The sequence below is a fragment of the Pollachius pollachius genome (genome assembly GCF_949987615.1).
Source record: "Pollachius pollachius genome assembly, chromosome: 20".
Classification (NCBI taxonomy): domain Eukaryota; kingdom Metazoa; phylum Chordata; class Actinopteri; order Gadiformes; family Gadidae; genus Pollachius; species Pollachius pollachius.
This window is the reverse complement of record NC_136953.1, coordinates 2716119-2730007: the sequence shown is the minus strand read 5'-3', so window position 1 is coordinate 2730007 and position 13889 is coordinate 2716119. Positions and strand designations below refer to the sequence as shown.

The following is a 13889-nucleotide window of genomic DNA, read 5'->3' as shown; positions in this document are numbered from 1 at the left end:
ATTGAAGCACAGTGTTTCACATACTTGTCTTTGTGATTTTTTATTCTTGAGGAATATCTATGACATCTATTGTATTGACTGTATTGCCTAGTGTGTTGAGAAGTGTAGCCTAGAAGGGGAAGCACCATTCGGCCGTTCTTTAACACAAAGCATCAGCCATACAATGCAGCTATTATCATGCAGCTATTATCTGCATCAGCTTCTAATGAGTTCCTAACCAATTTTATTGTTATTTTGCTGTAAAAGCATTGTAGAACCATTTCATTGCAGGAAATCCAGTTATCCACCTTTTAGAAATGATGATGAGGGCCAGATTATGAAATTCAGGAAATACTTTTCCATAAATCATTGACCCCGTCAGACCCCGGGATTATAGTACTTCCAATTAAGAATACTTACCAATTATATTTGCTGCATGGGCCCTTAGCTAGATGCCTGCTGCCTTTGAGGATTGGGCCGTTAGCTTGATGCCTGCTGTCTTTGAGGTTGCTGTGTGTTATTTGGTTCCTGCTGCTGCTTGCCTCGGTAACTTGCTGCCTGCTGCTGCTCACCGCCATAGCTTGGTTCCTGCTGCTGCTTGCCGACGAAGCTTGGAGCCTGCTGCTGCTTGCCGATGTAGCTTGGAGCCTGCTGCTACTTGCCGACCTAGCTCTGAGCCTGCTGGCCTCCATGGCTTGGAGCCTGCTGCTGCTGCTGGCCTCCGTAGCTTGGAGTCTGCTTGCCTCCGTAGCTTGGCACCTGCTGTTGGTGGCCGCTGAAGCTTGGTGCCTGCTGATGCCTGCCTCAATAGCTTAGCGCTTGCTGGTGGTGGCCGACGTGGCTTGGCACCTTGCTGCTGGTGGTGGCCGACGTGGCTTGGCACCTTGCTGCTGGTGGTGGCCGACGTGGCTTGGAGCCTGCTGCTACTATCCTCTGTGGCTTGACGCCTGCTTTTGCTTGCCTCCGTGACTTGGCGCCTGCTTCTGGTGGTGGCCGACGTAGCCTGGAGCCTGCTGCTGCTTCTGATCTTGCTTGAAGCCAACTTGCAAGGCTTCACGTTATACCCTGGTGGCCAAACCACAGTGACTCACACCACACTTGATTCATGGTAGACGGTGATGGACCGATGGTTCATCCACCTGCAGCCGAAATGTCTTTGGCTGTTGTCAAATGGTCTTTTTTGCTTAGGAAGGTTCCTCAGTGAGTGAAATGATCTCGAAGTATCCGCAGTAGGGCCGAGATCGTTTATTGGCCTGTGGCATGTGCCACCGCGACCACTGACATACCATGGCATATGCCGTTCAGGAACGGCATATGCCATTCAGGAACGGCATATGCCGTTTAGGAACGGTAACTGCCGTTCAGGTGCAACGGCATATGCCGTTCAGGAACGGTAAGTGCCGTTCCCAACAATGGTATATAACACCAGCACGCCCCACCTCCTCCGTATAATTTCAAGACAAGTAAAACGGAAAACGGTAAAAAAAAAAACGGTAGGTGCCAGTATAAACTGGTAATTACCATTTCACATGAGTGGCATGTCAGCGGAAAAACGGTTGGCCTATATGCCATGATACCACTGGATCATGTCGGTATAGAAAGGTTTATGACACTGGATCAGTGTTAAATGATAGGAACCTGTAGGCCTACTTCAAATTGTGGGTTAAACACCAATAAGAACAAATGCAAAACTTAATATTTGGCCTATTGAATAGTTATGAGTTGAATCAGTCATACAGTAGGCTATATAGGCTACGCTACTAAGAAACCTTGATAAAACAGGAGTGGAAAAATGGATGACTGTCTAGTCATAGGCTACAGTTCCACCCCATGGTAGATATAGGGACCTGCCTCTGTAGTCATAGACTATAGCTCTAAATCTCTGTTATTGATTAGTCAGACCTGTTTAGGTGGCTAGGCTAACTACCTTCACCGGAGCAAGTCTGGCTGTTTTCAAAAGCATCTGTCATTTCAAAAGCAACAACAAACAGATTTGCACATATACTAACAACAGAACAGACAAGAGAAACGTATAAATCCCTTTATTTATGGCATTATGTTGTGATATATTGTCGATAAAGACCAAATATATATAGCTTTACATTTACGGCAATACTTGTCTTGAAATTATACGGAGGAGGCGGAGCATGCTGGTGTCATATACCATTGTTGGGAACGGTACTTACCGTTCCTGAACGGCATATGCCGCTGCACCCGAACGGCATTTACCGTTCCAGAACGGCATATGCCGTTCCACCTGAACGGCAGTTACCGATCCTAAACGGCATATGCCGTTCCTGAATGGCATATGCCGTTCCACCTGAACGGCAGTTACCGTTCCTAAACGGCATATGCCGTTCCTGAATGGCATATGCCGTTCCTGAACGGCATATGCCATGGCATGTCAGTGGTCGCGGTGGCACATGCCACAGGCCAAGAAATTCAATGAGTGAGTGTTGTGCCATACAAGGTTGGACAGTAAGAGGTTGATAAGATCACTTCGACAATTTTTTGATTTTGATGTTGATTTTGGGACACCGGGGTTCAGAGGAACGAGGTTGTCGTTTACGTTCAGCTCTCGTCTCTTGTAGTGTAGAGCTGGGACCTGTGAGGTCAAATACATTGCATATAGATGCGTAGGAATAACCATAATTTACCATCTCAGAAAAATGTTGACGACGGTCATACCACTACTCAATCAGACAGAACAGTAGCATAGCCCAGTTCTGCTATTACAGTCTGCTGATAAGTATGTTGTCCTCATCAAAACAATATTTTCACTTTCTGTTGAATGCTAATGGACTTTAGTGAATAGCCTAGTGTTCATTTAAAACAACCAACATCACAAACCCTTTATATAACGTCAACTTTCATGTAGGCTCCAGAAAACCGTGGAAAAGTGATATTCTAATAATTCAGTATTCCTAACCTATCTGATGGTGAGTCACTGGATGGTGCTACGGTGGTGGCTGCTAGGTAGACAGGACTTTTGCTAGGAATTGACGTGGATTGGTCCTCCTGTTTGGTAACTACAATGTGAAGTAAAATATATATATTTAGCATGTGCAACTTACGGATAATACATTGATAGCAAAAATTAAGGCAGGGGGTACTAACAAACTAACGGACAGCAGTTCATAACTTGCCTCGGTGAAATCACTAAACACAAAAACTGTTTATAGTCATGGTTTATGAACACACCAAAATCCAAACACTGAATGTAGTCACGGTTTATGAACGTTTTAGATTGCTAACGAACCCAGGTTTAGTAGTTTTTTCTAACTATTTTCAAAGATAGAATATGTAACCCTATTAAACCTATTAGGTCTGTATAAATATATTTACACATATATATATACATCAAAAAGATAGGATTTTATTCTCTTAATAACAGTCTTAATTCAGTTACAGGGACAAAACGGCATTCATATGTTGACGATCATAAAATACATATAAGCACACACTGAGTTCACTTGACCTTTTACTTTTAGTTGGATCAAGTTGTAGTCTTGCTGTCGGTATTTCACAGCTTACAAGTGACGGGAAGGGAATATTTTTCTGATTTAGAAGAAATGTTGAAATAAATAACAATAATAATATGTTTTTTTTATTGATTTCATATATTTCACTGAATAGTAAAATAGTTATCTAAGAGATATAATAAGAATTAAATTCATTGTCATACTTTTTAAACAGGTTACATCAATTGGCCCATAATATCATTATTAGAGGTTTACAGGGACTAATTCCAAGGCTTTTCCCTTAATAAAAACTTGACTTGGCTTGGCTTTTCCAAGAAAAATGACTGGGACTGGCTTGAATATGGAACAAATGATTTGAGTCACATGTCTGCAGAACTATCACTGGTCAAAATGTAGTCATGTAATAGCAGTCAAATAAGTGCATTCTTACAAGCGATGTCGAACACAGCGGGAGAAATCCACCACGTGTTCCGTGACAACACCTCAAAGACGGGACGACAGAGGGAGGCTTTCGGGGTAAGGCGCCATCCCCTCTGTTTGCCTGTGCAACACTTTTCAGGAGGAGACCAGAGGGAGGGCAAACGCTGTTGGCAAGCCATGTTTTATTGCTCACGCCTCTGTGCCTCCCAAAGGCCCCTAAAAGGATTTAAATAATTGAGTTTGGAGCCCTCCTCTTGCTCACTTCAATCAAACACACCCTGTATGTGTGTGTGTGTGTGTGTGTGTGTGTGTGTGTGTGTGTGTGTGTGTGTGTGTGTGTGTGTGTGTGTGTGTGTATGTATATGTGTGTGTGTGTATTTTCTATGACACCTCTGAGTACAGAGCTTTGTCTGTGTTCTTGTTCTGGTCAACTGCTTTTTTTTTTCATTCCAATCCCCTGGTGCGTTTTTACAGCCGCTTAACCAAATAAGACACATTTGTAGTAGCAGCTGTATTGTGTGTGTGTGTGTGTGTGTGTGTGTGTGTGTGTAAGAGAATGTTTGTGCGTGTCTGTTGGGCTAATGGTAAAAAAATAGGTGTCCTTTGTTTGTGACGAATAACTCTGAGACTTTCCGGAATTGTGGCCTCTCGGAAACCATCCCATAAATCTGGTAACCAGTGGCAACACCTGTGATGGCTCCTGCCGGGAGACATCTTTGTTTCGTCTTCCTCCCTGAACAAGACACACCCTATTCCCTTTTTAATTCTACGTTAGCCCGTTGTGGTCTGTCTTCGTCTTCAGTAGTTCTTCTTCACCACCTTCCTGTCCTTCCTCATCTTTTCCCCCAGCGCCCCAACCTTCAGTCATCCAACTACCATTCCCTCCTCTCTCTCTTCCTCCTCCTCATCAACCCCATCTTCCTCCTCCCGCCAACACTATATCAAAGTGACGCCACATTCCTGGAGCTACAGTACTTAGGAGTCACTGTCCCCCCTGGCTACAATGGCTGCCTCTGTGCCCCGTAACGGCCTTAGAAGAAATGGGGATGGGGGGGGGGGGGGGAATAAAGAACAAGAAATACGAAAATCTTGCCCCCCCCCCCCAAAAAAAACAACCCCAATTCAAGTCCAGAGAAGAAGGTGTGGAGATGGAGGAGAAGGTGTGTGTGTGTGTGTGTGTGTGTGTGTGTGTGTGTGTGTGTGTGTGTGTGTGTGTGTGTGTGTGTGTGTGTTTTGTGTGTGTTGTGTTCAAACCTTGATATAGGCCTTCTGCCTGGAGGCACTCTTGAGCAAACTGCCCTAAAGGCTACCTGCTCATTGATATGTATTTACAAAACACCATACACTCACAGTGCACATACATACACATGCAAGTTGCTTCTATAAAAGCTGCTGCTAAATTAAATAATGGCCTTCCCAGTTCCTCCCAAAGCCTCTTTATTATAAGCTCCCAGCAGCAGTTGTTGTAGTCTGTTTCCCCGTTAGGTTAATATGGAACAAAAGGTTCATGGTGGATGGGGGCGGGGGTGGGGGGTGTCCATTGTTGGATATTGGCTGTCCTTGCTCCTAGTACTGGACAGCAGTATTCTGCCCCGGTTTTCAAGTAACATTTCCAGGGCCTGTGGTTCCCGGGCACAATAGTGGGCATTGTCCCCCCGGCTTCGCCCCGACACCCCAGGAAGCCGGGGCCTCGGCTGGCATGGCTAACTCACCTAATAAGCCCAAACTATTGTTGTGTGTTGTGTGTGTGCTACAATCGACGACAATGAGGGCTTCAATGTACTTAATCCTTGATCGGAAATTACTTGCAGAGATTGTAAATCGGATTGGGGGGTGGGGGGGGGTACCTTCCTGTAAGAATTGGTCGGATATTAACACTTCAATCCACAAGCAGAGTTGGGGATTCTGCAGTTTTAAACACATGTCACCTATCAGGTACCTGTGGCTGCAGTGGCGATGAATTAGTCCATTAGTTAGTTAGCCAGTTAGTTCCCATCCCAAAGATATTGGTATCGAAGACTAATCTTGTCTTAACTGCTATCTGAAACGTATGATGCTAAAAATGCTTTGCATGAATACAAACAAGTTATGTATTTGTATAACAATTTTGGACAATACATGTCCAAAGACAACGGCAACAATGTCTCTCCAGCCAATAAGACTGTGATTTGATATGGTGTCAATCACCTTCCAAGTGGACAGCAGTGTGCCAGTGGTCAAAGGTGTGATAGTATGGTCCTCTTACTTCGCCTGAGCCACTGGCCCTCACAATGTCTGTTAATCGAATTTAAATTAATTTAAAAAATAATGAATTATAGTAATAAAAAGTAAAGTAAAATAAATAAAGATTTGATCAAATATAATCAAATTAACCATTAAACAGCGATTAATAACTACAGAATTGCTTCAAAAATCTAAAACCCACCAGAAAAAAGAAACAACAGGCTATGGATTGCGTAATCGTTACAACCTGTTGCTCCACTGGAGGGCGAAGGGGGGAACTGCTTTGGACGTCGGCCCCCCTCTTCAAATAAAACCAGCCTGGTGTAGTGGAGGCAGAGCAGCTCTTAATTTAACTCAATGCATCAGCAAGCATGACAAACACCCACTTCTCCGCACATCGCCAAGACCCCCGGTTGCGCATACCCATTTCACAAACCCCAGCTACAGACTGACCAATACCACCGGTTAAAACGAGTGGGATCACTTTTACTGCGTAACAAACAAATTGAAATAAAAAAGAAAACTGCATTTGTTGGTGAAACAACCCCAAGGACCTCGGATAAAGCGCGTCCGCGTCGAGGATCGTGCGTATTCGTTTTAGTACTATTTGAAGTCCCCTTTTTAATTCTCCAGAAGATGGCCAATTCGGGGATCCAGCTGTTGGGGTTCGTCAGTTCGCTCATCGGCTTGGTGGGCCTGATCATCGGAACTATTCTGCCCCAGTGGAAGATGTCTGCGTACATCGGCGACAACATCATCACGGCGGTGGCCATGTACCAGGGGCTGTGGATGTCGTGCGCGTTTCAGAGCACCGGACAACTCCAGTGCAAGATCTACGACTCGATCCTGCAACTGGACAGTAAGTAATCACCTCAATCATACATTGTTTTTCGTGTTTTGTTTGATCCAGTCCACTTTATAAGCGCAAAAGCGGAGTAATTACGCGGCACATGTAGCGTTACGTCTCCAAATGGAGTGCGTGGAGATTTTCTTAAAAAAATATTTTGAATCTATTTAACAAAGCAGAGGTTGTTATTTGACGGTCATATGTAAACACAAGTGATTACTACCGTTGTCCCCAGGTATGGAGAATTTCGTTTCTGATAGACCTAGCCCACTGGCGCATCAGTTTAAAAAGAAGAGGTTGATACATGTAATACAGCTATTTATTAAAGATTAGTTTGATAAACGATACACTGCACAATATTATACAGTGGCATTAAAACAGCGTGTGTGGGACAACGGTGGAGATCACTTGTTTTTACAGATGACACAAATAAAATAATAATAGTTTATAAGATACATCAGTTGCGATGTGAACCACTCTTCACATCATGTGTCACGTTTTCAACAAAACGGTGGAAAGTCACCAGATTGGTCATTAAATGCAATCCATTTCGTTGATACAACGTTCCACCTCGTTAGGAAACATTCGTTTAGTTAACTTAACATAACTATGTCACAACCCGATTTCAGAAATACGCGGGAAGAGCCTCCATCTATCTCCTCACCATTCATCGTACCTCTTATTGCATAAGGAGTGCGTAGACAGACACATAGACAGTCACACACGCACACACACACACACACACACACACACACACACACACACACACACACACACACACACACACACACACACACACACAAACACACACGTTTTGTTGTTTTGACAGGGAAGGGACTGGACAGTACTGGTAGAGACTGGTTCTAGAGGTGTGTGTGTGTGTGTGTGTGTGTGTGTGTGTGTGTGTGTGTGTGAGTCTCCTGACAATAGCCCCATACCTCTTGAACATCAGTAGAGGGACATAGAAACTGAGAGGGAGAGAGAGAGAGGGAGAGATGAAGATTGATAGAAAGAGAGCAAGCAAAGGTCACCAAGAAGGCATGTATTTCGGTTTGTTGTGTGTGTGTGTGTGTGTGTGTGTGTGTGTGTGTGTGTGTGTGTGTGTGTGTGTGTGTTTATTCAAAGGCGCTCACTTCTAGGAAAAGCCCACATTAAAGTATGTTGCTGGTTAACGTGAATGCAACGACCATTATTAGGGGGGAACATAAATTCTCTGTGGTAAATCTCCCTCTGGTTATTCACCGAGAGGGAATCTGACTTTTCCTGGTTTCACCCCCCGTCTTTGTCTAGTAGTCAGATTTACAACGTGCAGCACTGTATATTCTTTGTTCTATTTCGCAATGTACTTTTTACAGGAAGGTTTTTTTGAGGATTTAGAACTATTCAAAACAATTGTCTCCTTTGTTATGTTCAACATCAATGCTCAAGGACGCCCACAGGTTAGATAGCAATCAGGGTGTAGAACCTAGTACCTGTCAGCCAGGCCTGTCGAATGCCCTCGCCGCCACCATTACATTACTCTTCTCTTCCCCAGGTGCCCTGCAGGCCACACGCGCGCTGATGATCGTGGGGATCGTGGTGTCCATCGCCGGGCTGGCCGTGGCCTGCATGGGCATGAAGTGCACCACCTGTGGGGCAGGCGATCGCATACGCAAGGCCCGCATTGCCATGGTGGGAGGCATCATCCTGCTGTTGGGAGGTGAGGACCGCAGCTTCCATCCATGTCTAATTCAGCACTTGTATCTAACATGATGCATTTCATGTAGTAGCAGGCATTGGGTTATCTCGGTCTGGGACGGCTATGGTAGGCTGCAGAGATTGAGGAGTTCGGAGTCAAACACCTCAGCTACTACACTACATCCTCCCTGTACTGTTTTAAAGAAACGCCAGTTCCAGGATAATAACTGGAAGACATCTCAAGTCTTTTGAGACCGAGAATCTACAACCTTTCGAAACATTTGCAGAGAGAGGGACAGTTATTTTGTCTTAAACCAAAAAGCAGAACGGGAAAAGAAGGAATATTCACCCTTAGTTAGATGAAACTGTAAGCTGATCCTCCACACAAAACGTAATAAGTAAACCACCTGCTTTGAGCTGAAGTACATTCTAAAGCATCCATAACAAAGGCACCATTGGTTAAAGATAATCGTAACAGTAATTTAGCAGCCCCTAGTGGCTGTAAAAAGGCACAAGCACATATTTGTTTTCTCCCATAGGCTCGTTAACTAACTACTGTACCCGATTTTAACAGGTCTGTGTTGCATTGTGGCATGCTCCTGGTTTGCCCACAACGTCATCCGAGCCTTTTACAACCCCTACACTCCCATCAACACCAAGTGAGTAAAACTCAGACCAAACTCTCGTCAGAGCCCCTAAATTTTGTCCAGTTATTTCAGTATTATTTAAATCCAACGACTTAGACCTGATCACGGTAATCCATCACAAGATGTACATAACGTGCCCAGGCCTCTAGTGAGCGGGAGGAGGCAAACGGCTTCTGATGGTTGTTTTTTCTCCATCTCGTGCAGATTTGAGTTTGGCGCTGCCATCTTCATCGCATGGGGCGGCTCTCTGCTGGACGTCCTAGGTGGTGCCATGCTGGCTGCTTCCTGTCCCAGGGGGAAGCACGTGGCCAAGTACCCGTCTGCGGTGGCAGCAGCGGCGGCCCGATCAGGCCCACCCAGCGTCAGCAACAAGGAGTACGTCTAAAAGCAGGCTAGCCGGTGCCTCCGAGGTCAATGACCGATCCGCACTACAGAACCTGGGGGAAAGATCTTCCAGAGGAGGATCGTGTTTTGAATTTCAATTTGGGCGGGAGCAGTTATGGATCGAGGGGGGAAATAACGACTAAAAATATATATTTTATTTTCCCCTTCAAGAGCATTTCCCGCAGTTATCAGTGCTATCAATAGTTTCTTATCCCAGTGTATGTCTTCCTCAGTGTCACTCATTCGCAACATTCCACATTTGTTTACACATAGTCTTCACCAATGCATTAAAATTACACCACCTAATTTAATGTCAGGCCGTTGTAGAGCATTTTTCTTTACTTTTGTATTATTTGTAACCGTACCGGTGTATAATGGCCAACTCTTGCACATCGCTGTTAGGATAATATCATCCATTACGTAGTGTGTTTAATTGTAAGCAATCAATTTTAATTTGGTGCTTAGTAGCCTCACTTAGGATGGACAACTACATTCCCCTGACAGAGAGAGATAGACTGGCCATTTATCACTATAATGTTTTTATATTAGCTGCACGGCAGCTGTGAAATAGAGCTAGTTGTTAGCTAGGTGTGATTTGGCACTCCTAGTGCTGTGTGTATAAACGCCCAGCATCTTGCTTCTACGTTAACCCTGTGCCACATAGTGCTCTTCATACCACTCTGCTATAATCCCTGCTCCGATATGAAATACTTTTAAATGTAGTCACTGTTCTCTTTTGAGAGTGTATGAGAGTGTGTATGTGTTTAAGTCAAATATACCACTGAGCTATACTTAAAAGAGAAGTGTAACGTAGATTGGCTCTATACTGGTATCCACTTACAGACAGATACCCTTGAATTTGATGTTTTTTCAAGTTCGGAAAAACTTGTACAATTAGCAAATAAATTATTATGTGACAGGTAAAAGGTACAAAAATGTAGTCAACTAATGCACATTTTTTCAAATACACTTATGCTTTTGTGCTTTATGTCATTTGAAAATCCTCACATAGCCTATTAACTCCTTTTTCTTAGCATATACCACTTGCCATTTCATAAAAACATTTTGGTAAAACAGATTGAAAAGATAAAAATTTACAAACTGCCTCTGCTAAATGACATAGTATGAAGTCGGGTTCATTGATGATGGTTTCGAAGTTGTCGTCGTCAGTTGCATTCTTACAAGGAGTGAAAAGCAGTAGGTTTTATTTTAGTTTTTTTTTAATTAAATCTTGTGTTTTGACCAGTGTCTTTTATTTTGATATGCCATATTGCCGTATTATTTAATCTATGCACGACTACCAAATTTGTGAAGAAATAATAAACAGCTAATATGAGTCCACATGATAGCATAATGAATACATGGCTCATAAATCAATGCGTCAGTAGCCTAAGAATATTTCTCAAAGAATCATCATTTATTACCCAGGATGCATTGCAAAAACTACCTTTTCATGCAAATGGTAATTTAGACAGCCCAAAGAAACACAAGTCAGTGTCAAAACAGATCAATACAAAAAATTTTCAATACACACATACATACACACACACACACACACACACACACACACACACACACACAAAAAGGCGGGTTAACACAACATCATCATCACTAGGTCGTTGTTTAAGGTCACACCTCCCAGCCTCTTTCAAAAGAAAGTCAGTGCGCTGCTCATCCGAAAATCATTTATCAATATAAATCTCTCTATAAATCTACCAGCTGGAGTCAAATGGTAGTCTTCAAAATAACGCCCTCCTGAACCACAAACGACCTTGAGTGTGTTAACATCAGAGTGGTTTCGAAATAGTCACAACATAGTAATGTAAAGAGCTGTTAACCAATCAGTTGTCATGCAAGGTAGACAGCCATCACAACAAATACAAAAATAAAAATTAAACGTTAGGCGGTATTCTACTTTTGGCAAATTACCTCATGCCACAAATAAGCCAAAACCATGCCACTCAGACCTCGTTGCGAGTTGTGACATCATACCACCGCAACAGCATTTCAGACAGCTAGTAGTCTCCACAACAAAAATCTTTTTTCTAAATACTAGTGCATTGTCTCTTGGTTAGAGTGTGGTTGTTTTTTCATGACTCAGACTTCATGCATAGATTTGTTAAACAGGCCTGACGACGGGTAGGGATTCCCAGAGTGTGCATTGGATCCCAAAAACAAAAGGATGCATTGGATCCCTCAAAACATGTACACCACAAAACAAAGAAAATTCAGCAGTATTTAATTTGATTTCAATTATTTCCCCTGAAGTAACGCTTTCAGATGAGGAGGCATTTTTCATCTAAAAAACAACAATAAATAAGGTTACAGTCGGTTGCTCACACGGCTCGGGTTGAGAGCAAAAAGAAAGCAGTAAAAGTGACCTTTTCTCCAGTGGAAAAGGTACACATTAACCGGCCACTCGCCGCTCCCATAAACATCGACCCCCTGGCCATTCAGTAACCTTCAAAGAAACAAAGGCTGCTGATGGGGGCGGGGGTTCCCGCTCATTTTCAGAATTTATCTAGTGCAACTAGTAGCCCTTTTTTTAGAAGCTCCAAAGGAATTAGCGGATAGCCCTGTGTCTTCATCTTGACCACAACATACACTGTCTACAGCTCGTCTAAGTGCTGATACAGTCCAGCACCCGTGTGCAGTGAGAAACGCAGTTACAATTCATTCATAGTCTGACCTAATAGGTTAGTACAATAACCTATGTACAATAAAAATGTATGCTACGCTATGTACAATAAAAAAAGATTCCAGGTCTTCAATTTGCAAGCATATTTCGCCACGTTGTGTGCCTTGAATCTAGAGTATTTCTCAATAGATCAGAAAAACTGTGAGAAGTCCCTTGAAATCATTGAGACCAGGTGTTTGATGCGGAGGCGTTCCCCTCTGGAAGGAATTTTCCGGCACATCTTGTGTGTGGTGTTAAGACATACGCGATATGGATACAGTACTACGTCCGTTGTTATTCATCAGGTCTTCCAGGTCCTCGTCGTCCAAGTCCACTGAAGGGTGAAGAAAGGTCGAAAGGTCAGTTATTCTTAAAAAAAAGGAAGTAGGAAGTATTGTAGTGCCAATTACTCCTTAAAGTATTAAACGATAATACAATGCATTAATTATATATACTATGAATATACAAATATTACTATGATAATGTGGTTTATACAGTGGTGGTCAGCATATAACAAAAATAAGACTTTGGTTGGAAGAAAGGAGGTTTAAAAAATGGCACTTCAATTTCTAATGTCGAACTCTATAGACTCACACCTTTCTTTGATCGACCGATCTGCCCAAGCTTTGGTGCCCTCTGCCCCAACCTCTGGGGATTGGGCCCTCCATCGGGTCCGTTAACCTGAGGCCGGCCCGGGTTGAACTGTCCCGCCGGAACCCTCTGCTGGGGCGGACCGTGCGATGGGATGAGCTCGGGGATACCAGCAGATCCATACATCTCCGCCACTAAAGAAACCTGCGTTTCCCCGGACTGACCGCTAGAGGGCGTTAAAGCTGCGTCCGTTTCTCCGGACTGACCGCTAGAAGGCGACAAAGCGGCGTTCTTTTACCCCGTCACGTTAAAACAGTCTTCACTTCCGCACTTCGATTCAACAATGATTGACTCTATGAAGAACATGCAGAAAGACTGAGTGTTAACAAATGATTTATTAATTCCAAAGGAAACGGTGATACATTATGTTGTCTTTGGGTACACACTGATCATACGTCATGGAAGTTCAATATGAAAAGCTGTGGTACCGTGATGTTTACCGGAATCCCAACTCTGCGTTTTGTATTGAACTAAATCCATAAACACCCAGTGTGTGGTGATCAACGTGTTCGATCGCTAATTGTCTAACCATATATCATATAATATACAATACAAACCACCCACCATCCCTCTTTCAATCGCTTGTTCCGCTCACTGCCACAACAAAAAAAACTCCCATTACAACCGAGTCTCAAACCAAATAGGCCTAAACTCTATATCTCCGACACCTATCATTACAACAATCGATAAAAAAAACTAGCTCACCTTTCTGAAGCTGATGTGAGTTATGTTGATCTGAGATCAAACCAGATGGAAGTTGTGCGCTAGGTGGGAGAACGTTGTTGTTGTGTATCAGAGGAGCTCCCTCTGGCACCACGCTGAGGAGGTCTGGTCTTAAAGGGACAGCAGCACCACCGTCTGAACTGAAAGGAACAGCAGCACCGCCGTCTGAACTGAAAGCA

The 13889-nt window shown here is 43.5% G+C and overlaps 1 protein-coding gene across 1 annotated transcript; it reads left to right on the top strand.

Moving 5' to 3' along the window:
* Nucleotides 1-6740: 6740 nt before the first annotated feature.
* Nucleotides 6741-9660, top strand: cldn7a (claudin 7a; the record flags this gene model as incomplete). The annotated part of the gene is made up of 4 exons (XM_079757665.1): nucleotides 6741-6963; nucleotides 8486-8650; nucleotides 9203-9287; nucleotides 9480-9660. 4 exons carry the CDS (start codon nucleotides 6741-6743, stop codon nucleotides 9658-9660), a joined length of 654 nt encoding a protein of 217 aa, XP_079613791.1.
* Between the last annotated feature and the right edge of the window lie 4229 nt (nucleotides 9661-13889).